Source organism: Ascaphus truei, chromosome 3, assembly GCF_040206685.1.
Source record: "Ascaphus truei isolate aAscTru1 chromosome 3, aAscTru1.hap1, whole genome shotgun sequence".
In the NCBI taxonomy this organism is placed as follows: Eukaryota; Metazoa; Chordata; class Amphibia; order Anura; family Ascaphidae; genus Ascaphus; species Ascaphus truei.
In genome coordinates this window covers 9,470,186-9,494,578 of record NC_134485.1, presented here as the reverse complement: position 1 = coordinate 9,494,578, position 24,393 = coordinate 9,470,186, and the positions used below count along the sequence as shown (strand labels likewise).

The 24,393-nt window shown below is 50.6% G+C and overlaps 1 protein-coding gene across 2 annotated transcripts in view; it reads right to left on the bottom strand.

Annotated features, from left to right (window-relative positions):
- The window catches only part of RCSD1 (RCSD domain containing 1), an 80,782-nt gene that overhangs the window by 24,278 nt on the left and 32,111 nt on the right, over window positions 1-24,393 (bottom strand). Inside the window, exon 1 of one of the 2 annotated variants that reach the window (XM_075593619.1) lies at window positions 329-417. The exons of the other annotated variant lie outside the window; for it this stretch is intronic. Within the exon in view, the coding sequence (XP_075449734.1) occupies window positions 329-346 (18 nt within the window). The 5' untranslated portion in view covers window positions 347-417. Of the gene's footprint in view, window positions 1-328; window positions 418-24,393 lie in introns of those variants that run through there. 2 annotated transcript variants of the gene reach the window in all.

The window sequence follows — 24,393 nt, the reverse complement described above, 5'->3', positions numbered from 1 at the left end:
TGGTTAGTGAGGAGGCAACACAATTCTTCCGGTGAAATAATACGGTGGTGGTTTTAATTGTCCAAAAATATAACAAAACAATGGGTGCTCTGTCCCTTTAAGAAAAACAAAACATCAAAACCAAAAGCCTATCCCCGTTAGGAGAACTAATTAAACAAACGTGCAGTCTATCTACCTGGCTGGCTAGCTAACCTTCAAAAGACAAAAAGAGAGAACAGCGCAAGACCTCATAGTGTAGTATATAAATAATTTGTATTCATTTCATTCAGCAGGTAAGTACTGCACATACAGTACATCAATCAAATAAATATTAGGCATGACATGTTACCACAACAGCTACCAGCATGGAATCACTCGGTACTCGGCTGGACTGGAAGATAAAAGAACTCTTGTCTCCCCCTGGATGTTCTTGGGTTCCTCTCCCCTCAGACAGTGCTCGTCTCACCAAATGGGGAACTGCAGTGCCGCCAACACGAGACGAGACCTACTCCACGCTGATGCTATGTCTCTTGCTTCCCAGTGCGCACTATTGACGTCATTCGGGGCGTCCCGTCTCCAAATGGGGAATCGCAGTGCTGCCGATGCGTGGTGTAACTTGGAGACGGGACGCCACCAGTGACGTCAGTAGTGCGCACTAGGAAGCAAGAGACACAGCATCAGCGTGGAGCAGGTCTCGTCTCGGCGGCACTGCGGTTCCCCATTTGGTGAGACGAGCACTGTCTGAGGGGGGAGGAACCCAAGAACATCCAGGGAGAGGCAAGAGTTCTTTTATCTCCCAGTCCAGCCGAGTACCGAGTGATTCCATGCTGGTAGCTGTTGTGGTAACATGTCCTTAACATGTCATGCCTAATATTTATTTGATTGATGTACGTGCAATATTTACCTGCTGAATGAAATTAATACAAATTATTTATATACTACACTATGAGGTCTTGCGCTGTTCTCTCTTTGTTTTTTGTTCTAGTTTTGGCTTGTGGAGCCATCCAACGAGAACAGCAGCAGTTACCTCATCTACACTTAACCTGAATGGAACAGGTTTAATTAACAACATTGATTTGGTTTTATCACAGCACTTTATTTTGGTTAAGTTCATCACTATATTGATGTTTAAACTGATCACATTTAAATCACTTTTATTTAAGGGTATTGGTATATTTACACATTATACCACGAATCGTTGAGCGCAGTATCACTTTTTCATAGCTAATCTTCAGTCTGACTTTTTGAGACTCGAAAACTGGATTTCCCAAAACAAACTGTTTTTAAACACTGACAAGACTGTAACAAATGGTATTTGGGACCAAGACTACATTTTAAAGGCTTTCAGTGACTGAGCTCCAGATCAGAACCAAAGCTAACACCACATTAACACCTGTCACTAGTTTTAAATACCTGGGCTTATGGTTTTACTCCCACTTAACATTCGGGATGCACATTGATACCCTGACAACCAAGACCTATGCCAAACTAGGGGTACTTTACAGGAACAAATCCTCCCTAAGTCTGCTGGTCAGAAAGCGTATCGCACAACAGAAGCTAATGCAAATTATCGACTATGGAGACATAGTACAGGCATGCCCCGCATTAACGTACGCAATGGGACCAGAGCATGTATGTAAAGCGAAAATGTACTTAAAGTGAAGCACTCCCTTTTTTCCATTTATCCATGCATGTACTGTACTGCAATCATCATATACGTGCATAACTGATGTAAATAATGCATTTGTAACAGGCTCTATAGTCTCCCCGCTTGCGCACAGCTTCGGTGCAAGTAGGGAGTTCAACTTTGCTGTTCAGGACGTGCTGACAGGCGCATGCGTGAGCTGCCGTTTGACTATTGGGCGATATGTACTTACTCGCGAGTGTACTTAAAGTGAGTGTACTTAAAGCGGGGTATGCCTGTATATGGCTCGGAACCCCAAACCCACCTTAGCAAACTTGACACCCTCTACAATTCAATTTGTCGTCTCGTTCTCCAATGCAACTACAACACACATCACTGCGAAATGCTCAAAGAACTAGATTGGTTGTCACTCGAGTCTAGGTGCAAAGTTCACCTTTCCTGTCTTGCCTTCAAATACTTTCTGGGCAAGCTACCCAGCTACCTGAACAAGATCCTCACCCCTACCACATGCAGCACCTATCACCTGAGATCAGACTCCAAAAGACTTTTCATGGTCCCAAGGCTCAACAAAGTATCCGGCCGCTCCTCCTTCTCTTACCGTGCACCCCAAAACTGGAACAACCTACCGGAGACTCTCACAGCCGCCACCAGTTTAAGTTCTTTCAAAACTAAAAGCGGTCTCACATTTTAACCTGGTCTGTAACTGTTACATACGCTTATAATATACATCTTCTCTAACTGTGCATGGAATGTCTTGTATATAATGTATAACACTGCTCACTTATGTAACTATGTATTTGTAACATGTATTATTTGTCATATTAACTATGTCCAGGACATACTTGGAAACGAGAGGTAACTCTCAATGAATTACTTCCTGTTAAAACATTTTATAAATAAATAAACCTAGACCAGACCAACAATGTTCAATAACACCAGTTGGCTCCTTACCTGGGAGCTTTATTTCCCCTCGGGACAGGATCAATATGGGCAGCCTGTGTCTGTCTGTCAGCTCTCCTCTGTCCTCTCTCAGTGTCTGAGAGACTGCTGCCCAGAGGCATTTCCTCTTTTAAAAGCAGGTGAGCTTACTCAATTAGGATCACCTGTGGACTGCTTAATCAGCTGGGTTAATTCCTCGTATACTGGAAAGCAGGCATACTGCCACCTCCTACTAATGTATACAGAGTCTATGACCCGGTAACATATCCCCCTCCCCAGCGTAACATTACAGAGTGGAGCGGCCCGTGCACCCTAGAAAGTTTTCCCCGAAGATATAAATGGCCCCCAACAGATGACGTCACGGCGTCCTACAGGACTGCGGGGCCCGCCAGATTTTGCGGCCATTTTCAGAAAGGGGAAGTATAAACTACTGAATTACAGATGTGGTGGTAGCCTTCACACACACACACACACACACACACACACACACACACACACACACACACACACACACACACACACACACACACACACACACTGCAGCTTTCCCACCGCCCTCGGTTCTGCTGCACTGTGATTGCCAAGCAAACTCTCATTCCAATCCTTTGAGTGTTATCGCAGTGCCGGAGATAATCCCCGCGCTACGAGACTTCCCGACGTCTGGCCCTAAATGTGATGATCATCTGACAATAACCAATCTCCTGACTGTGATCAAGTTAATACGGATGATTTCATAATGGGAATTACAGAATTCTCTTAATGTCTCAGACCAATTTATATGTTTACTGTAAAAAAAAAAATATATATATATATATACATACAGTAGATCTCCTGGATCTGCCTGGTAAGGAGCATTGATTTATATATATATATATAGCAAGGCTCCTTACCAGGCAGACCAGAAGATCCAGGGGATCCACGGAACACAAAATAAGGAAGAGACAGCACTCAGGGTAACATCACAAGTAGAATTGTATTCAAAAGCAGGCACAGTCACCGACGTTTCGGTCCTAGGGACAGGACCTTTATCAAGGGAGTACTTTACATTATTTATGGGACTAGCACCAGGCCATTCTGGATATCTACATTGGAGTACTTGCTGGTTTTATTACACACACGCACACACGCACACACGCACACACGCACACACGCACACACGCACACACGCACACACGCACGCACACACGCACACACGCACACACGCACACACGCACACACGCACACACACACACACACACACACACACACACACACACACACACACACACACACACACACACACACACGTATATATAAATATATATATATATATATATATATATATATACACTGATATCACTGAGACTGGCCGCTCACTGAGAGAATTACTCAATAAACCTTGAAGTGTCCACTCTCACCGCGACTGGGCCGAAATTCCCACTGACCGGCATTTTGGCCGACCGCGGTGTGATCAACGTGACAAGACTTATTTAATAAGCCCCTAAGGAGCAGATTGTGTTACCAGCGCTTTGTGGTCAGCACAATGTATGGCTTCACAGCGACAGTCCAATAAGAATGATACAGTACATGCATGTGATGAGCGATCATACTGTCATTTGCATAGGCCAGACAGTGATACATATCGCCCAAGTGAAGCCATCGCAAGAAATATATGATCAGAAATAATTATAACTGGGCTTGTGAATGCTGAGAGCCGTTTCCTCTATGCACTGAGGTCGCAGGGAACACGGGGATGGGAAGGCTGTGTGGGAGAGACACATTGTGATTTCCCCATTGTTCTTTTAAGTTCCTGTCTTTTGGTGGTTCCGGCTGTCTGTGAGTATTTGGGAGACCCCAAATAACTGTACCGCTATTAAAAAAGAAATATATATATACACACACACAATACATTTTCAAATAGTTCTGCGGTTCTTAAAAGGAAATAAAGCCCTGGTCTATGCAGCTTCACGGCTCGATACGCCACGGTAAGGCTGCGCTTATAGTGCCTGTGACGCAACATCGCTCCAAAACAAAGCAATTGACTCTGTCGCCAGCGCTTATAGTAAGCGCGACGTCGCGACCAAAAATTTGGAAGCGGGTTAAATTAGATTTTTTTTACAGACTGTCGCCACATGTGACTGTCTGTAAACCAATCAATGACCCTGTCGACGTCGCTGAAAGTTAAATTATAACTTTTGCGGGTGGCGACAGGTGACGTTATCGGTCGCGTCGCCGTCGCCAGCACTATAAGCGCGGCCTTAGGGAGGCGAGGAGAAGTATACTTCTTTGGACCATACTGAGCCTGTAATCGTAGATACTCATTCCCCTATAGCAGGGGTGCCCAAACTTTTTTGTTTGAGCCCCCCTGCTAGCTTTACCCCCTGCTTGCCCCCTTCCACCCACCCCTTTACTTTTCCCCGGCAACGGCGACGTAATTTGATGTCACAACATCATGTGACATTGTGTTGCCATGGCAAACATTGCCATTGGACCCCGCGGCGTCATTTAACACCACGTTGACATGGCGACATGTCGCCAGAAGCCGCCGGAGAGAAGGTAAGAGACACCCAGAGGCCTCGCTCGCTCCCCCGGCATTTTATTTAAATGTTGTGGGGAAGAGCGCAGGGCCTGTGTAAGCGCCGCCCCCCTCCCCCCCTGCCCACCAAAACATAAGCTCTGCATTAACCTCTTCAGTGCCCTAATGATGTGTGTACATCTAGAAAAGTGCCACTCCACAGCCCTATGTAACGTACACCGTACACCGTTGGCCTTGACTAGTATTTTAGGGGGGAGAGGAGAGAAGTAGACCCCCCCCCCTCCTCCCTGTCATATCCAGCCCACCCGATGTCCGGAACAGAAACTCTGAAAAGCGGTCAAGTGATGAAGAAGTGGCATTGGGTCTGTGGCCTCAGAGATGTCGTCACCCTCCGGCACTGATAGGGTTATTACGCCATTTCTCCCCCTCAGTTTACTTCATTATTGCACATTAATTCTAAAACTGCATTCAGTTGGAATATTTTACTTGTTTTCTCTCTTTGCGCGAGTCCTGAGAAGCTCCGAAAGCCCAAATATTACCCACAGCTATATCGCAGAGAATAGGTTCACGTGCATTGCAAATATCACAAAAAAGCTGCTTACAGACATAAAAAGGAAGCGGTTTTTCCCTGCGCCTTTTAACCCTTTGGGTGCACCAGGCTGTCACTAGTACATCATGGCGTATGTCCGTCTGGTGGGCCCATGACATCATCGCTATGGTATTTGGGACCAAGACTAAATTTTTAAAGCTTCCAGCGACTGATCTCCCGATTAGAACCAACGCTAACACCACCCTAACTCCTGTTACTAGTTTTAAATACCTGGGCTTATGATTTGACTCCCACTTAACATTCGGGATGCACATTGATACCCTGACAACCAAGACCTATGCCAAACTAGGGGTACTTTACAGGAACAAATCCTCCCTAAGTCTCCTGGTCAGAAAGCGTATTGCACAGCAGATGCTAATGCCAATTATTGACTATGGAGACATAGTATATGGCTCGGCACCTCAAACCCACCTTAGCAAACTTGACACCCTCTACAATTCAATTTGTTGTGTTGTTCTCCAATGCAACTACAACACACATCACTGCGAAATGCTCAAAGAACTAGATTGGTCATCACTAGAGTCTAGGCGCAAAGTTCACCTTTCCTGTCTTGCCTTTAAATTCTTCATGGGCAAACTACCCGCCTACCTGAACAAGCTCCTCACCCCTACCACATGCAGCACATATCACCTGAGATCAGACTCCAAAAGACTGTTCATGGTCCCAAGGCTCAACAAAGTATCCGGACGTTCCTCCTCCTCTTACCGTGCACCGCAAAACTGGAACAACCTACCAGAGATTCTCACATCCACCACCAGTTTAAATTCTTTCAAATCTAAGGCTGTCTCACACTTTAATCTGGTCTGTAACTGTTTCATACGCCCATAAGAAAATATATATTAACTGTGCATGCAATGTCTTGTATATAATGTATACCCTGTTCGTTTATGTAACCATGTATTATTTGTCTTAACTCTGTGCCCAGGACATACTTGAAAACGAGAGGTAACTCTCAATGTATTACATCCTGGTAAAACATTTTATAAATAAATGTCATAATCTACGTGCTTGTTTTGGTAGTGAAGATGGCGTACTGAACTCCTGTAAGCACGAGGCCTCGCAGTAGCGATGACGTGTGCTGCCGCAGAGGCTGGGTCACTCAAGATGTAAAGAGATAACACATCTTTCTGACATTCCCGCTGGCTCCAGGACAGCGCAGCTAATGGGGTATTATCCTGCAGTCATTTCTTCTGTGTTACGGATAAACAGAACGTGTTTCAGAATCTGTTTCCAGATGTAGCTGATGGCTGCAGGTCACGTCCGGGAACCGGTGGGAGAAAATCAGCTTCCTGCATTATAAACCAGGTAAGAGAGCGCGGGAATATGCTGAAGCTGCAGTCCCAGACACCACCAAACTCACTCTGATAGACACCCACCGCGGATGCTCACACCCTCCCCATCACTAAGACCCTGACACCCACATCGGAGGCTCACACCCTCCCCATCACTAAGACTCTGACAGACCCCCACAGCGGAGGCTCACAGCCTCCCCATCACTAAGACTCTGACAGACCCCCAAAGCGGAGGCTCACAGCCTCCCCATCACTAAGACTGTGACACCCAGAGCGGAGGCTCACACCCTCCCCATCACCAAGACCCTGACAGACAGCCACAGCGGAGGCTCACACCCTCCCCATCACTAAGACCCTGACAGACCCCCACAGCGGAGGCTCACACCCATCCTATCACTAAGACTCTGACAGACACCCACCGCGGAGGCTCACACCCATCCTATCACTAAGACTCTGACAGACACCCACAGCGGAGGCTCACACCCTCCCCATCACAGACGCTGACAGACCCCCACAGCGGAGGCTCACACCCTCCCCATCACTAAGACTCTGACAGACCCCCACAGCGGAGGCTCACACCCTCCCCATCACTAAGACTCTGACAGACACCCAAAGCGGAGGCTAACACCCTCCCCATCACTAAGACTCTGACAGACCCCCACAGCGGAGGCTCACACCCTCCCCATCACTAAGACTCTGACAGACCCCCACAGCGGAGGCTCACACCCTCCCCATCACTAAGACTCACCCACAGCGGAGGCTCACACCCTCCCCATCACTAAGACTCACCCACAGCGGAGGCTCATACCCTCCCCATCACTAAGACTCTGACAGACCCCCACGGCGGAGGCTCACACTCTCCCCATCACTAAGACCCTGACAGACACCCACAGCGGAAGCTCACACCCTCCCCATCACTAAGACTCTGACAGACCCCCACAGCGGAAGCTCACACCCTCCCCATCACTAAGACACTGACAGACCCCCACAGCGGAGGCTCACACCCTCCCCATAGCTAAGACCCTGACAGACCCCCACAGTGGAGACTCACACCCTCCCCATCACTAAGACTCTGACAGACCCCACAGCGGAGGCTCACACCCTCCCCATCACTAAGACTCTGACACCCACAGCGTAGGCTCACACCCTCCCCATCACTAAGACCCTGACAGACACCCACAGCGGAGGCTCACACACTCCCCATCACTAAGACTCTGACAGACACCCACAGTGGAGGCTCAAACCCGCCCCATCACTAAGACCCTGACACCCACCGCGGAGGCTCACACCCTCCCCATCACTAAGACTCTGACAGACACCCACAGCGGAGGCTCACACCCTCCCCATCACCAAGACCCTGACAGACACCCACAGCGGAGGCTCACACCCTCCCCATCACTAAGACTCTGACAGGCCCCCACAGCGGAGGCTCACACCCTCCCCATCACTAAGACCCTGACAGACCCCCACAGCGGAGGCTCACACCCTCCCCATCACTAAGACTCTGACAGACCCCCACAGCGGAGGCTCACACCCTCCCCATCACTAAGACTCTGACAGACCCCCACAGCGGAGGCTCACACCCTCCCCATCACTAAGACTCACCCACAGCGGAGGCTCATACCCTCCCCATCACTAAGACTCTGACAGACCCCCACGGCGGAGGCTCACACTCTCCCCATCACTAAGACCCTGACAGACACCCACAGCGGAAGCTCACACCCTCCCCATCACTAAGACTCTGACAGACCCCCACAGCGGAAGCTCACACCCTCCCCATCACTAAGACACTGACAGACCCCCACAGCGGAGGCTCACACCCTCCCCATAGCTAAGACCCTGACAGACCCCCACAGTGGAGACTCACACCCTCCCCATCACTAAGACTCTGACAGACCCCACAGCGGAGGCTCACACCCTCCCCATCACTAAGACTCTGACACCCACAGCGTAGGCTCACACCCTCCCCATCACTAAGACCCTGACAGACACCCACAGCGGAGGCTCACACACTCCCCATCACTAAGACTCTGACAGACACCCACAGTGGAGGCTCAAACCCGCCCCATCACTAAGACCCTGACACCCACCGCGGAGGCTCACACCCTCCCCATCACTAAGACTCTGACAGACACCCACAGCGGAGGCTCACACCCTCCCCATCACCAAGACCCTGACAGACACCCACAGCGGAGGCTCACACCCTCCCCATCACTAAGACTCTGACAGGCCCCCACAGCGGAGGCTCACACCCTCCCCATCACTAAGACCCTGACAGACCCCCACAGCGGAGGCTCACACCCTCCCCATCACTAAGACTCTGACAGACCCCCACAGCGGAGGCTCACACCCTCCCCATCACTAAGACTCTGACAGACCCCCACAGCGGAGGCTCACACCCTCCCCATCACTAAGACTCACCCACAGCGGAGGCTCACACCCTCCCCATCAATAAGACTCACCCACAGCGGAGGCTCACACCCTCCCCATCACTAAGACTCACCCACAGCGGATGCTCACACCCTCCCCATCACTAACACTCACCCACAGCGGAGGCTCACACCCTCCCCATCACTAAGACCCTGACAGACCCCCACAGCGGAGGCTCACACCCTCCCCATCACTAAGACTCTGACAGACCCCCATAGCGGAGGCTCACACCCTCCCTATCGCTAAGACCCTGACAGACCCCCACCGCAGAGGCTCACACCCTCCCCATCACTAAGACCCTGACAGACCCCCACAGCCGAGGCTCACACCCTCCCCATCACTAAGACCCTGACAGACCCCCACAGCGGAGACTCACACCGTCCCCATCACTAAGACCCTGACACCCACAGCGGAGGCTCACACCCTCCCCATTGCTAAGACCCTGACAGACCCCCACAGCAGAGGCTGACACCCTCCCCATCACTAAGACCCTGACACTCACAGCGGAGGCTCACACCCTCCCCATCACTAAGACCCTGACAGACCCCCACAGCGGAGGCTTACACCCTCCCCATTACTGAGACCCTGACACTCACAGCGGAGGCTCACACCCTCCCCATCACTAAGACCCTGACAGACCCCCACCGCCCAGGCTGCAGAAATAAAACTGATGGGCTATTTGAGAAAGTTGAAACATTGTACTGAGTGCATTTAGTTACTTTGTTTCATATACTTGTAAGAATATACAGCACTATGCGGCTCTGTCTGTCTGCACTTCTTTATTCCAGGCACTGCATTGGAAATTAGTTTTAGGTTCATATACACACCTGTGTTATTTAGAGCAGCATCCTGGGGTTTGCTGCCTGACGGGCCAGCAACATATTGCAGCACACGGACAGCTTTATAAGGGAAGTATAGCATTGTACAGAGAACATTTAGCTAGTAGAAAGTGGATAATGTCACGTTGTAGCTTAATCCCAGGAAGTCTCAGTGATAACAAGGGGAGCGTACTCCCCTCTCTTCAGACCTGGTGTTAAAAAGAAAAGCTCTCAACATCCAAAGAAACTGAAACAGTCAAATGTTCACTTTAAACATGATTAAAAAAAAAATGAAGGAAGACTTTTACCTGGCTAAATTGTTGACATTTTTGGGGAGCTAAGTGGAACTACACCCTTAAAAGCATGACAATCTCTCACCTATATATACAGTCTACGGAAGATACTACATTTTAACAAGGGGATGGAAAGACACGAAGCGGTCAGCTCCACTGGAATGCAAAGAACTCACAGGATACTGACTGAGAGCCCTCAGTGCACAAGGATCCACGACTTGATAGCGTGACGTGATGGACAAACGCCTGCAGGTCCCTGTAGATTACTGAGAGAATGACAAGGAGCAGCTGGTCAATGCAGGTCACCTGTGAGGAGCTAGTGTGGGAGAGAATAAGAGAGCGTCCCCAGGGAGGGGGGAAATGCAGCTATATTTAACGCACATGGACAGCCATGCCACGTGCTAGGGACCTGGGCCATGGTGGGGATGGTGCTGAGACCCCACTCTGTAAAGGACGCAGTAGCAAAACAGTGACAGCGCAGGCTTAACCTCACAGAGAGTAAGATAATGACACTGCTGTACCCGCTCTGAGTGGTATCAGCACAGAGGATCTGGATAAGAAGACATCACATGGCGTCTTACATGGAATGACATTCCCAGCGTGCTCAGCTGAATTCCCCCCTGCTGTTAGCAATGCCTGGCATTTATTTAACAGGCGGTGACAGGATTCACAGGCTTGTGGTTGGCAGACTGCATGTGGTGATCAGGGGACTGGGAATGGGCCTTGTATAAGACTATGTGTTTTATTCATGTGCCACTGAAGTGACATGCATTTTAGTCAGCCCAGCTGCCTGCGGCCGTTATCCCATTTGCTACAAGAGGGGGTACAATTAGGCAGGGGTGCGCAATCTTTCTCTCCTGCGCCCCCTGCCGGCTCTGCCCCCCCTGCTGATGCCCCCCTCCTTACCTTGGCTCTGGCGTTCTGACGCCATGGCAACGCAGCGTCACGTGACCCCACAGCGTCATTTGACACTGCGTCACCAGTAGCCGTCTGAGACAAGGTAAAGGACCCTCAGAGGCCTTCGCCACTCTCCCGGCATTTCATTTAAATGCCTTCGGGAAGAGTGTGGGGGCCCCTGTGAGCGCCGCACCCACCCCAGAAAATATCCCAGCAGGGGAGCGCCCCCCAGTTTGCGCACCCCCGCAATAAGGTTTGCGCACCCCCGCAATAAGCCTCCCATCCCGACATCTCCAGTCTTCTCCTGCATGCAGCAGACAAAGGACAGCGTGGGTGGAATATTTGGGACATGTTTTAGTGTCCCAGGCATTCCAACAATTCACTACAAGTGGGACCCCTCCTCTTGGGCACGAACCACATGTAATATTACATTATTAAAATGTTACATCAGGAGTGGCCAACTCGATTCCACAAGGGACACCAAGAAGTAAAGATCAGGATATCCCTGCTTCAGCACAGGTGGCCCAATCAGTGGCCCAGTCATTGACTGGACAACTCCAGTCTTCAAGGGCTACCAAAAGGTCAAGTTTGGGGTATCCCTGCTTCAGGACAGGTGGCTCAGTCTTTGACTGAGCCACTGATTGTGCCACCTGTGCTGAAGCAGGCATATCCTTAAAACCCTGTTGGTGGCCTTGAGAACTGGAGTTGGCCGCCCCTGTGTTAGACACTTGGGTTGTTTGCCGGAACTCAGAAAAATGGTGCCCAGAAAGGTGCAAATTGCTACATACCCCATGATGGAGTTAGCACTGACAAAGTATCACAAGAAAACGCAGTCATTAGAAACTCAGCAATAAAGCCCAGGCACCAGCATTTCTTCTTACGTTTCCCTGTTATAAAAATAGAAAACGAAGAAGTCTTTCTGAGATAGATCTAGTTTCTATCAAATAAAAAAAGTTTTGCTTTCTCTGTAAACAAGCAGCGGCGATCTGTATAATAAACATTCCCCACGGCGCAATATACTGTACTGTTACCATGTGTGTGTGACCAGAGTATCCAGCTCTATTCTATTTGCAAATGAGAATTCAATTCAAAAACAATTCAACGTGACACACAATGAAACATTTGGGGCCATTTCGAGTAAGTGGTGCTATGCCATAAGACACCCCTTCAGTGCTCTAAGTCACCGTACAGCTCATGCACTTAGTACATTTGTCTCATAATATTCGTTTCAGAGCAATTCACACGTGATAGAGCATAATAACGAATCACTGCCCAGCCTTTTTATTTATTTTGCTGTATTAAAGGATTTTAAGTTGGGCCCATATGAACAAAATTCCCCCCGCAAGTATCTTGGGGAGCAGGGGGTCCCCTGGAACTGAAATTAACGCGGTTCAGCTCTGAAGACCCCCTGCTCCCTGTACAGATGTAGCAGATGTTATTGCACCCGCTATGGCGCGTTGAGCCGCTCATTGGCGCGAGTAGTATACAGAACTGCTCCTTTATCCCTTTCGGGTTGCCAGGTAAGAAGTGCCTGGAAGCGGCCCTTTCAACCAATGTTTTATTCCCTTTTGTACAAGAGAATTTGACTGGCCCACTCCTGTCCTCAAGGGCCACCAACAGGTCAGGTATTAGTGACTGCTGGTGGCCTTCGAGCACTGAAGTTGGCCACTCACGATGGAGGGTGTAATCAGGAGGACAAACAGAGATTAACGGAATTGGAGGATCACTTTTGCAGCCAGACTAAGTGGGGCTGCACGGTTAATCTCTGTGACCTCATCTCGGTAGTTACTGTAACCCTTCTGGGGGACACACAACTCTTCCTTGAAACTTTAGAGGAAACATCTGGCGCCTGGGCGGGAAGTGAAGAAATGATCAAACGAAAGCCAATCGTGCACGGCTCCTGCTGCAGAGATGTTGCCGCTGAAGCACAGAGATGAGCTCAGCTCTATTTCAAAAGAGCTCTTAAAATAGATCGGCCGCGCAGGTCACATCCTCTAACCGAACAATTTGTACCGGGCGCCAAGATGCGGTAACAGGTGCACCCTCCAGAATGGAAACCTTTCACAAGGTCACGCGCAGCAGCATTGCTTTTGTGTCACCTGAAAATTTGTTTTTTTTTCACATCGATGGCGGATAAAAATACGTGTGGCCCCCGTGGAATAAACATTTTTCCTACTGCCAGTAAAAAGACGCTGATGATAGTATTTAGATGTCGTCCACGGGTTCTCCAAACCCGGCTTCGGCCATCAGCCTGTCGCCAAGTGATCGCCATGCGCAGAAGGATTTTCAGTCCCACGCCGACTCCTGACAATCTCAAATATGGCTCTTTTTCTAGGGCTCTTTGCTTGTTATACTGCATAGTTTGTTTTTATGTATTGATTTATTTATAGAAACAATGTTTTACCAGGAAGTAATACATTGAGAGCTGTGGCGGATGTCGAAATGCGTCGTCCCTAGGCACTTAAATATGCCGGCTGCCTCCTCCTTCGGATTCACAGCGTCAAATTACGCCGCGGATGTCACCAATGGGATGTCACACGGCATCTTGTTAACATGGTAACGCAATGTCATTTGACGTTGTGACGTCACGTTGCCATGGCAACGAGATGCCGTGTGATGTCACGTTGGTGACGTCCGCGGCGTCATTTCATGCTGCGAATCGGAAGGAGGAGGGCAGCAGAAAGGAGACGGCGAGGAGGCGCCTGGCAAATGTAAGTGACTTCCCACCAGGCCCGATAGGCCCAAGAGCACGGCAAATGTATAAGGAGGCGGACATTTTTGCCGCCACCAAATTTTGCCGCCCTAGGCCCAGAGCCAACTCGCCGCAGCCACTCCTCCGGCGCCAACTCGCCCCAGCCACTCCTCTGGAGCCAACTCGCCACAGCCACTCCTCCGGAGCCAACTCGCCGAAGCCACTCCTCCGGAGCCACCCCGCTGCAGCCACTCCTCCGGAGCCAACTCGCCTCAGCCACTCCAACGGAGCCAACTCGCCTCAGCTACTCCTCCGGCGCCAACTCGCTGCAGCCACTCCAACGGAGCCAACTCACCGCAGCCACTCCAACGGAGCCAACTCACCTCAGCCACTGCTCCAGGGCCAACTCGCCCCAGTCACTCCTCCGGGGCCAACTCGCCCCAGTCACTCCTCCGGGGCCAACTCACTGCCACCGATCAGCCACTGAGGGCAGCTCGCCGCCAGCCATCTGCCCGAAGGTAATAACCTAACCTTACACCAAAAGCCCCTAATGTTAAGTCCTAACCCTAACCTGTTAACCCCTTACCTTAAGACCCTAACCCCTTACACTAAAAGCCCTACCCCTAACTCCTTACTCTAAAACCCTTAGCCTTGATCCTTACCCTAAAATGCCAAACCATAACCCCTTACCCTAAACCCCTAATCAGGGCCCTTACCCTAACCTTACCCTAAAACCCCTAATCAGAGCCCTTATCCTAACCTTACCCCTTACCTAAACCCCCCCTAAAGTTAACCCCTTAATAACTTACCTTAGCGGCGAGATGGCCGGGGGCGAGTTGGCCTCGGCAACGAGTTCTCCCATTCCTTCCCGGGGCGCTGTTTCATTTATTAAAGTCCACAAAACCAGTGGGAAAATGACAACACCAGACTTCTAAAGGGAAAAAACTCCAGTGGTTGGGAAGGGGTATGTGTCCTGGATAAAGCTGCTGTGGCTTTCCCCCCAGTGGTTGGGTATGTTATGTGTTCCTGGTTAAAGCTGCTGTGGATTTTTCCCCAGTGGTTGGGAAGGGGTATGTGTTCCTGGTTAAAGCTGCTGTGGATTTCCCCCAGTGGTTGGGAAGGGGTATGTGTTCCTGGTTAAAGCTGCTGTGGATTTTTCCCCAGTGGTTGGGAAGGGGATGTGTTCCTGGATAAAGCTGCTGTGGCTTTTCCCCCATTGGTTGGGAAGGGGTATGTGTTCCTGGATAACGCTGCTGTGGATTTTCCCCCAGTGGTTGGGAAGGGTATGTGTTCTGGATAAAGCTGCTGTGGCTTTTCCCCCAGTGGTTGGGGAGGGTATGTGTTCCTGGATAAAGCTGCTGTGGATTTTCCCCCAGTGGTTGGGAAGGGGATGTGTTCCTGGATAAAGCTGCTGTGGCTTTTCCCCCCCAGTGGTTGGGAAGGGGATGTGTTCTGGATAAAGCTGCTGTGGCTTTTCCCCCAGTGGTTGGGAAGGGGATGTGTTCCTGGATAAAGCTGCTGTGGCTTTCCCCCCAGTGGTTGGGAAGGGGATGTGTTCTGGATAAAGCTGCTGTGGCTTTTCCCCCAGTGGTTGGGAAGGGGATGTGTTCTGGATAAAGCTGCTCTGGCGTTCCCCCCAGTGGTTGGGAAGGGGAGTGTGTTCCTGGATAAAGCTGCTGTGGCTTTCCCCCCAGTGGTTGGGAAGGGGATGTGTTCTGGATAAAGCTGCTGTGGCTTTCCCCCCAGTGGTTGGGAAGGGGATGTGTTCTGGATAAAGCTGCTCTGGCGTTCCCCCCAGTGGTTGGGAAGGGGAGTGTGTTCCTGGATAAAGCTGCTGTGGCTTTCCCCCCAGTGGTTGGGAAGGGGATGTGTTCTGGATAAAGCTGCTGTGGCTTTCCCCCCAGTGGTTGGGAAGGGGAGTGTGTTCTGGATAAAGCTGCTGTGGCTTTTCCCCCAGTGGTTGGGAAGGGGATGTGTTCTGGATAAAGCTGCTGTGGCTTTTCCCAAGTGGTTGGGAAGGGTATGTGTTCTGGATAAAGCCGCTGTGGCTTTCCCCCCAGTGGTTGGGAAGGGGATGTGTTCTGGATAAAGCTGCTGTGGCTTTTCCCCCAGTGGTTGGGAAGGGGAGTGTGTTCTGGATAAAGCTGCTGTGGCTTTTCCCCCCAGTGGTTGGGAAGGGTATGTGTTCTGGATAAAGCTGCTGTGGCTTTTCCCCAGTGGTTGGGAAGGGGATGTGTTCTGGATAAAGCTGCTGTGGCTTTCCCCCAGTGGTTGGGAAGGGGTATGTGTTCCTGGATAAAGCTGCTGTGGCTTTTCCCCCCGTGGTTGGGAAGGGTATGCGTTCCTGGATAAAGCTGCTGTGGATTTTCCCCCAGTGGTTGGGAAGGGTATGTGTTCCTGGATAACGCTGCTGTGGATTTTCCCCCAGTGGTTGGGAAGGGGAGTGTGTTCTGGATAAAGCTGCTGTGGCTTTTCCCCCGTGGTTGGGAAGAGGAGTGTGTTCTGGATAAAGCTGCTGTGGCTTTTCCCCCGTGGTTGGGAAGAGGAGTGTGTTCTGGATAAAGCTGCTGTGGCTTTCCCCCCAGTGGTTGGGAAGGGGAGTGTGTTCTGGATAAAGCTGCTGTGGCTTTTCCCCCAGTGGTTGGGAAGGGTATGTGTTCCTGGATAAAGCTGCTGTGGCTTTTCCCCAGTGGTTGGGAAGGGGAGTGTGTTCTGGATAAAGCTGCTGTGGCTTTTCCCCCAGTGGTTGGGAAGGGGATGTGTTCTGGATAAAGCTGCTGTGGCTTTCCCCCAGTGGTTGGGAAGGGGATGTGTTCCTGGATAAAGCTGCTGTGGCTTTCCCCCCAGTGGTTGGGAAGGGTATGTGTTCCTGGATAACGCTGCTGTGGCTTTTCCCCCAGTCGTTGGGAAGGAGATGTGTTCCTGGATAAAGCTGCTGTGGCTTTCCCCCCAGTGGTTGGGAAGGGGTATGTGTTCCTGGATAAAGCTGCTGTGGCTTTCCCCCCAGTGGTTGGGAAGGGGATGTGTTCTTGGATAAAGCTGCTGTGGCTTTCCCCCCAGTGGTTGGGAAGGGGTATGTTTTCTGGATAAAGCTGCTGTGGCTTTCCCCCAGTGGTTGGGAAGGGGATGTGTTCTGGATAAAGCTGCTGTGGCTTTTCCCCCCCAGTGGTTGGGAATGGTATGTGTTCCTGGATAACGCTGCTGTGGATTTTCCCCCAGTGGTTGGGAAGGGGATGTGTTTTGGGTAAAGCTGCTGTGGCTTTTCCCCAGTGGTTGGGAAGGGGTATGTGCTCCTGGATAACACTGCTGTGGATTTTCCCCCAGTGGTTGGGAAGGGGACGTGTTCCTGGATAAAGCAGCTGTGGCTTTCCCCCCAGTGGTTGGGAAGGGGATGTGTTCATGGATAACGCTGCTGTGGATTTCCCCCCCATGGTTGGGAAGGGTATGTGTTCCTGGATAAAGCTGCTGTGGATTTTCCCCCAGTGGTTGGGAATGGTATGTGTTCCTGGATAACGCTGTTGTGGATTTTCCCCCAGTGGTTGGGAAGGGGAGTGTGTTCTGGATAAGGCTGCTGTGGCTTTCCCCCCGTGGTTGGGAAGGGGAGTGTGTTCTGGATAAAGCTGCTGTGGCTTTTCCCCCAGTGGTTGGGAAGGGGAGTGTGTTCTGGATAAAGCTGCTGTGGCTTTTCCCCCGTGCTTGGGAAGGGGATGTGTTCCTGGATAAAGCTGCTGTGGCTTTTCCCCAGTGGTTGGGAAGGGGTATGTGTTCTGGATAAAGCTGCTGTGGCTTTCCCCCCAGTGGTTGGGAAGGGGTATGTGTTCCTGGATAACGCTGCTGTGGCTTTTCCCCCAGTGGTTGGGAAGGGATTTAATTTAATTTTTTCTGGATAAAGCTGCTGTGGCTTTCCCCCCAGTGGTTGGGAAGGGGATGTGTTCTGGATAAAGCTGCTGTGGCTTTCCCCCAGTGGTTGGGAAGGGGTATGTGTTCTGGATAAAGCTGCTGTGGCTTTCCCCCCAGTGGTTGGGAAGGGGTATGTGTTCCTGGATAAAGCTGCTGTGGCTTTTCCCCCGTGGTTGGGAAGGGGAGTGTGTTCTGGATAAAGCTGCTGTGGATTTTCCCCCAGTGGTTGGGAAGGGGATGTGTTCTGGATAAAGCTGCTGTGGCTTTCCCCCAGTGGTTGGGAAGGGGATGTGTTCCTGGATAAAGCTGCTCTGGCTTTTCCCCCCAGTGGTTGGGAAGGGGATGTGTTCCTGGATAAAGCTGCTGTGGCTTTCCCCCCAGTGGTTGGGAAGGGGATGTGTTTCTGGATAAAGCTGCTGTGGCTTTCCCCCCAGTGGTTGGGAAGGGGTATGTGTTCCTGGATAAAGCTGCTGTGGCTTTTCCCCCGTGGTTGGGAAGGGGAGTGTGTTCTGGATAAAGCTGCTGTGGCTTTTCCCCCAGTGGTTGGGAAGGGGATGTGTTCCTGGATAAAGCTGCTGTGGCTTTCCCCCAGTGGTTGGGAAGGGGATGTGTTCCTGGATAAAGCTGCTCCGGCTTTTCCCCCCAGTGGTTGGGAAGGGGATGTGTTCCTGGATAAAGCTGCTGTGGCTTTCCCCCCAGTGGTTGGGAAGGGGATGTGTTTCTGGATAAAGCTGCTGTGGCTTTCCCCCCAGTGGTTGGGAAGGGGAGTGTGTTCTGGATAAAGCTGCTGTGGATTTTCCCCCAGTGGTTGGGAAGGGTATGTGTTCTGGATAAAGCTGCTGTGGCTTTCCCCCAGTGGTTGGGAAGGGGATGTGTTCCTGGATAAAGCTGCTGTGGCTTCTCCCCCCAGTGGTTGGGAAGGGGATGTGTTCCGGGATAAAGCTGCTGTGGCTTTTCCTCCAGTGGTTGGGAAGGGGTATGTGTTCCTGGATAAAGCTGCTGTGGCTTTTCCCCCAGTGGTTGGGAAGGGGTATGTGTTCTGGATAAAGCTGCTGTGGATTTTCCCCAGTGGTTGGGAAGGGGTATGTGTTCCTGGATAACGCTGCTGTGGCTTTTCCCCCAATCGTTGGGAAGGGAATGTGTTCCTGGATAAAGCTGCTGTGGCTTTCCCCCCAGTGGTTGGGAAGGGGTATGTGTTCCTGGATAAAGCTGCTGTGGCTTTCCCCCAGTGGTTGGGAAGGGGATGTGTTCTGGATAAAGCTGCTGTGGCCTTCCCCCCAGTGGTTGGGAAGGGGAGTGTGTTCTGGATAAAGCTGCTTTGGCTTTTCCCCCAGTGGTTGTGAAGTGGATGTGTTCTGGATAAAGCTGCTGTGGCTTTCCCCCCAGTGGTTGGGAAGGGGATGTGTTCCTGGATAAAGCTGCTCTGGCGTTCCCCCCAGTGGTTGGGAAGGGGTATGTGTTCTGGATAAAGCTGCTGTGGCTTTCCCCCCAGTGGTTGGGAAGGGGATGTGTTCCTGGATAAAGCTGCTCTGGCGTTCCCCCCAGTGGTTGGGAAGGGGTATGTGTTCTGGATAAAGCTGCTGTGGCTTTCCCCCAGTGGTTGGGAAGGGGATGTGTTCTGGATAAAGCTGCTGTGGCTTTCCCCCAGTGGTTGGGAAGGGGAGTGTGTTCTGGATAAAGCTGCTGTGGCTTTCCCCCAGTGGTTGGGAAGGGGAGTGTGTTCTGGATAAAGCTGCTGTGGCTTTTCCCCCAGTGGTTGGGAAGGGGAGTGTGTTCTGGATAAAGCTGCTGTGGCTTTTCCCCCAGTGGTTGGGAAGGGGATGTGTTCCTGGATAAAGCTGCTGTGGCTTTCCCCCCAGTGGTTGGGAAGGGTATGTGTTCTGGATAAAGCTGCTGTGGCTTTCCCCCCAGTGGTTGGGAAGGGTATGTGTTCTGGATAAAGCTGCTGTGGCTTTTCCCCCAGTGGTTGGGAAGGGGATGTGTTCTGGATAAAGCTGCTGTGGCTTTTCCCCCCAGTGGTTGGGAAGGGTATGTGTTCTGGATAAAGCTGCTGTGGCTTTCCCCCCAGTGGTTGGGAAGGGTATGTGTTCTGGATAAAGCTGCTGTGGCTTTCCCCCCAGTGGTTGGGAAGGGGATGTGTTCTGGATAAAGCTGCTGTGGCTTTTCCCCCCAGTGGTTGGGAAGGGTATGTGTCCTGGATAAAGCTGCTGTGGCTTTTCCCCCCAGTGGTTGGGAAGGGTATGTGTTCTGGATAAAGCTGCTGTGGCTTTCCCCCAGTGGTTGGGAAGGGGAGTGTGTTCTGGATAAAGCTGCTGTGGCTTTTCCCCCGTGGTTGGGGAGGGTATGTGTTCCTGGATAAAGCTGCTGTGGCTTTTCCCCCAGTGGTTGGGAAGGGGATGTGTTCTGGATAAAGCTGCTGTGGCTTTTCCCCCCAGTGGTTGGGAAGGGTATGTGTTCTGGATAAAGCTGCTGTGGCTTTTCCCCAGTGGTTGGGAAGGGTATGTGTTCTGGATAAAGCTGCTGTGGCTTTTCCCCCAGTGGTTGGGAAGGGGATGTGTTCCTGGATAAAGCTGCTGTGGCTTTTCCCCCAGTGTTCCTACTTGGAGACTTTAATACAAACAAAATAAACAAAGCTATTTAATTTTTTCGAACTTGCCAATTGGGACGTAGTGAATGAATGTGCCTTATGAATGTGGTAGTGGTTACACCCCAGACACAATAGGGTTATGATTAGTAATAAAAAATGTTCATTAAAATCCCCAATGTACACAGCCAGGTAATGACACAAAACGTAGGAGTGCATGTATGTATGCATCAACCGCTGCCCCCCCCCCCAAAAAAAAAATCTAGCACCCCCCAGTTTGCACATGCCTGCCCTATGGTAAAGTTACAGATTAACACTCCCTATGTATTACCCTTTCCAAGTGGGAAAGAAAGGAGAAGAAGAGTGTTCAAGAAAGATTTCCAGATGGCGTCCAAGACGAAAATAACACTGCACAGCTCTGATGACAGATATTTGATAGAACCCATCTGCAGAGTGCAGTGTACACAATGCAAGCGGGGGTTCCGGTGTCTGCGGGTAAAGCTGTGTGTACTTTGTGTTACGTTTTTAATCTGTAATGTGCATTCCTGTTTACGGTCAATAGGGAAGGAAAATCTGACCTACGCCCTATTGGAGGGGCGGCCAGCTCCAGTCCTCAAGGCCCAATCCCCAGGTCAGGTTTTCGGGACTGAGCCACTGACTGAGCCTCCTGTGCTGAAGCATGGATATCCCTAATACCGGACCTCCTGGTGGCCCGTGAGGACTGGAGTTGGACACCCGTGCCCTGGAGCATCTCAAACATGCTTGTAGTCGCGAAAAATAAGAAAACATCTTTGATGGGGAAATTTGCGATGATAAATAAACAGTCAAAGGAGGCGATTCTGAATGCTCCCAGCATCTACAGTTCCCATCCCCATGCTCTGAATCGCGTCGGGCAAGCTGGACATGTTCAACTTATTTCTGTTTACTTGACTATGGGGAAACGGCACAAAGAAAAATATCCCCACAAACCTGCAGCTGTAAGTACCAAGCTGGGCAGAGATTCATATAACATTATTATTATTATCTGGTCTTATAAAGTGCCGTGACTGACATTACTTTACCGCTAATCACATCATGTCGTGGACTCCAATAGTACAGGGAGGATCTGTGAGCTAAGCGCAGAGGCCCATGTTTCCTAAGCAGTGCTACTGCACACGACACCTTCCAGCACAGATGAGTAAATATGGCCCGTTCCGTTAAATGGGACCGCAGGAGGTTGTACTTTTCCAGATATACTAGGCGTGCGCGTGCGCGAAACACGCACTCTAGCTGAAAGCTATTGGGAGGTGACAGGGAGGCGTGGCGGAGACGTGGGCGTGACATCACATGAGCGGTTCGCCCTCATTGTCTGAATCGTGCATGTGACCCGACCGTCGCTCGGCAGTCGCGCGCTCTATGGCCGGCATCATAGAGGCACGGCCTTTTGTTCGCGGTCGCGCTAGGCGTGGACGTGGCCTTAAGCAGAGATGCTGGGCTACTCCAGGCTTAATGTCCATTGGATGAGCGACCACTTTGGCTGTGTGTTTGTGTGTTCTCTATCCACAGGCCAAACGCTGCGACCGATTCTGATGACATTTTGAGGGTACCTTTCTGCCACCCTAACTGACATCTGCCAGAAGTTTCAACCAAATAAATGAAGCCGCCATCTTGGAATTAGTTTTTTTTAAGTGATAAAAACTCGTCGACTGGATTCTTGATACAAAACATTCAATGTGTTATTTTGCAACTTGTATTACATTTCCAGACAATATGTATTCTGAAGCCAGGGCACGTTGGTATGAATGGCTCCCGATAGCATTAACACAGTTCCCTTTTAAATCACTCCAAGTCCTGTAATATTTCCTCCACTTTATTGGGAAAAGGTAGCAGGGTACAGATGCTTGTGGATGGTGTGTATTGGTGATTATTAGTTAGGAACCGGTAAAAAGAGATGGCCTCACCAAGGGTTATAAACAGAGAAAGGTTCTTTACTCACTGTCTCCAGGGTTGAAAAGGAAGTGAGGTGCGGTGTGGGCAAAGGAAAAGTCTAGGGGCAGACCATGTCTGAACAAACAGGAGGGGGGGCAGACTAGCCCATTCTGGTGAGGATCTCAGAGACTGCTGTAGCAGCTCACTGATGTCATGCTCGCAGGCAAGGAGTGCAACATTGTTGCAAGCCACGCAGGCACAGTATGTGTCTGCAGACTCCATGCAGCTGGGAATAAACTCTGACAGGCAGAAACTGCAAAGGAGAGAGGGGGTGAGTCAGAAATGTGGCTCTTGTTCCATAACACTCCCCGTCTGGTATCTGTAGATACCACTATATGGCAAGCTATGTGGAACATATGTGCAATACATACAACATAACAATATACTGCAAAGGTCCATATTTCCATAGCAATGTGATACCGGCTGGTACCACTGGCATCAAAGTCCTTTGGCCAGGCCTTCCAGTAAGGGAATCCAGGTGGGTGCGCAGCTCTTGGTTAGCTTGACGCACCACAATGTCTCTTAAAAGTCCACGGCACTGGTAACCAGTTTTTCCCCATCACAGTCCGATTTGGGCATTAGAAGGATAGTCTCTGTAATGGGTCTTATCTCCGTATCCCTTTCGGGATCCACGAGTTCAAAATCGTCAACTGGGGTTGGTAGCGTTTCCGCAGGCTGCGCAAGAAACATTGGTCCTGTGAGCCACGACGTATTCTGCAGTTGAGATGCGGGTACTGATCTGGTGGCGTGATCTGCGGGATTTTGCTCTGTGGGCACGTGGTGCCATTGTTCTGGTTGGGTTGACTTCCTGATTCTTTCTACACGGTTAGCTACGTATACGTAGAATCTCCTTTTCTTATTGTAGATGTATCCCAGTACCACCTTGCTATCTGTGTAGAGTTTGACGGCATCTGGTTTGCTGTCCATCTCATTCTCGATGAGCTCCGCCAGTTCTACTGCTAGCACTGCACCACACAGCTTGAGTCTGGGTATAGTATGGTCAGGTTGTGGCGCCAGCTTAGCTTTGCCAAGGATGAACCTGATGTGGCAACTTCCATCCACGTCCGTGGTTTTTAGGTAGGCCACCGCTGCTATAGCTTTGGTGGAGGCATCTGAGAACACGCAAAGCTCTTTGCTGTGTGCGGCGGTGAGAGATATAGGTGAATAGGGGCGTGGGATTTGAAGTTGCTCGAGGGCCTTCAGGGAGTGTTTCCACGTTTCCCACTCTTTCCGTTTTTCTGGAGGTAGTGGGGTGTCCCATTCCTGTTTTTCGAAGGACATTTCTCTGAGGAGGGACTTCCCTTGTATAGTGACAGGAGCCACGAATCCTAGCGGGTCGTAGAGACTGTTAACGGTGGACAGGACTCCGCGACGTGTGAAGGGTTTTTCTTCGATGGCTACCTGGAACGTAAAGGTGTCTGTTTTAAGATTCCAGCTTATCCCCAGGCTCCGCTGTATGGGAGGCGTGTCGGTCCCCAGATCCAAATTCTTGAGATCGTTTGCTTGATCATCTGCGTGGAACGCCTTCATCACTGTGGCACTGTTGGAAGCTATTTTGTGCAACCTTAGGTTGGCCTTCGCTAACATCTTTTGTGTCCTCTTGAGTAGATCTACGGCTTCTTCTTCGGTGGGAACTGATTTTAATCCGTCGTCCACATAGAAGTCTCTTTCGACGAAGCTCCTGGCGTCTTTCCCGAACTCTGCTTCTCCGTCTTGGGCCGTTCTTCTGAGGCCGTAGGCTGCCACTGCAGGTGATGGGCTGTTCCCGAAGACATGTACTTTCATGCGGTACTCCGTGATTTCCTTTTCTACGTCGTCATCTTGGTACCAC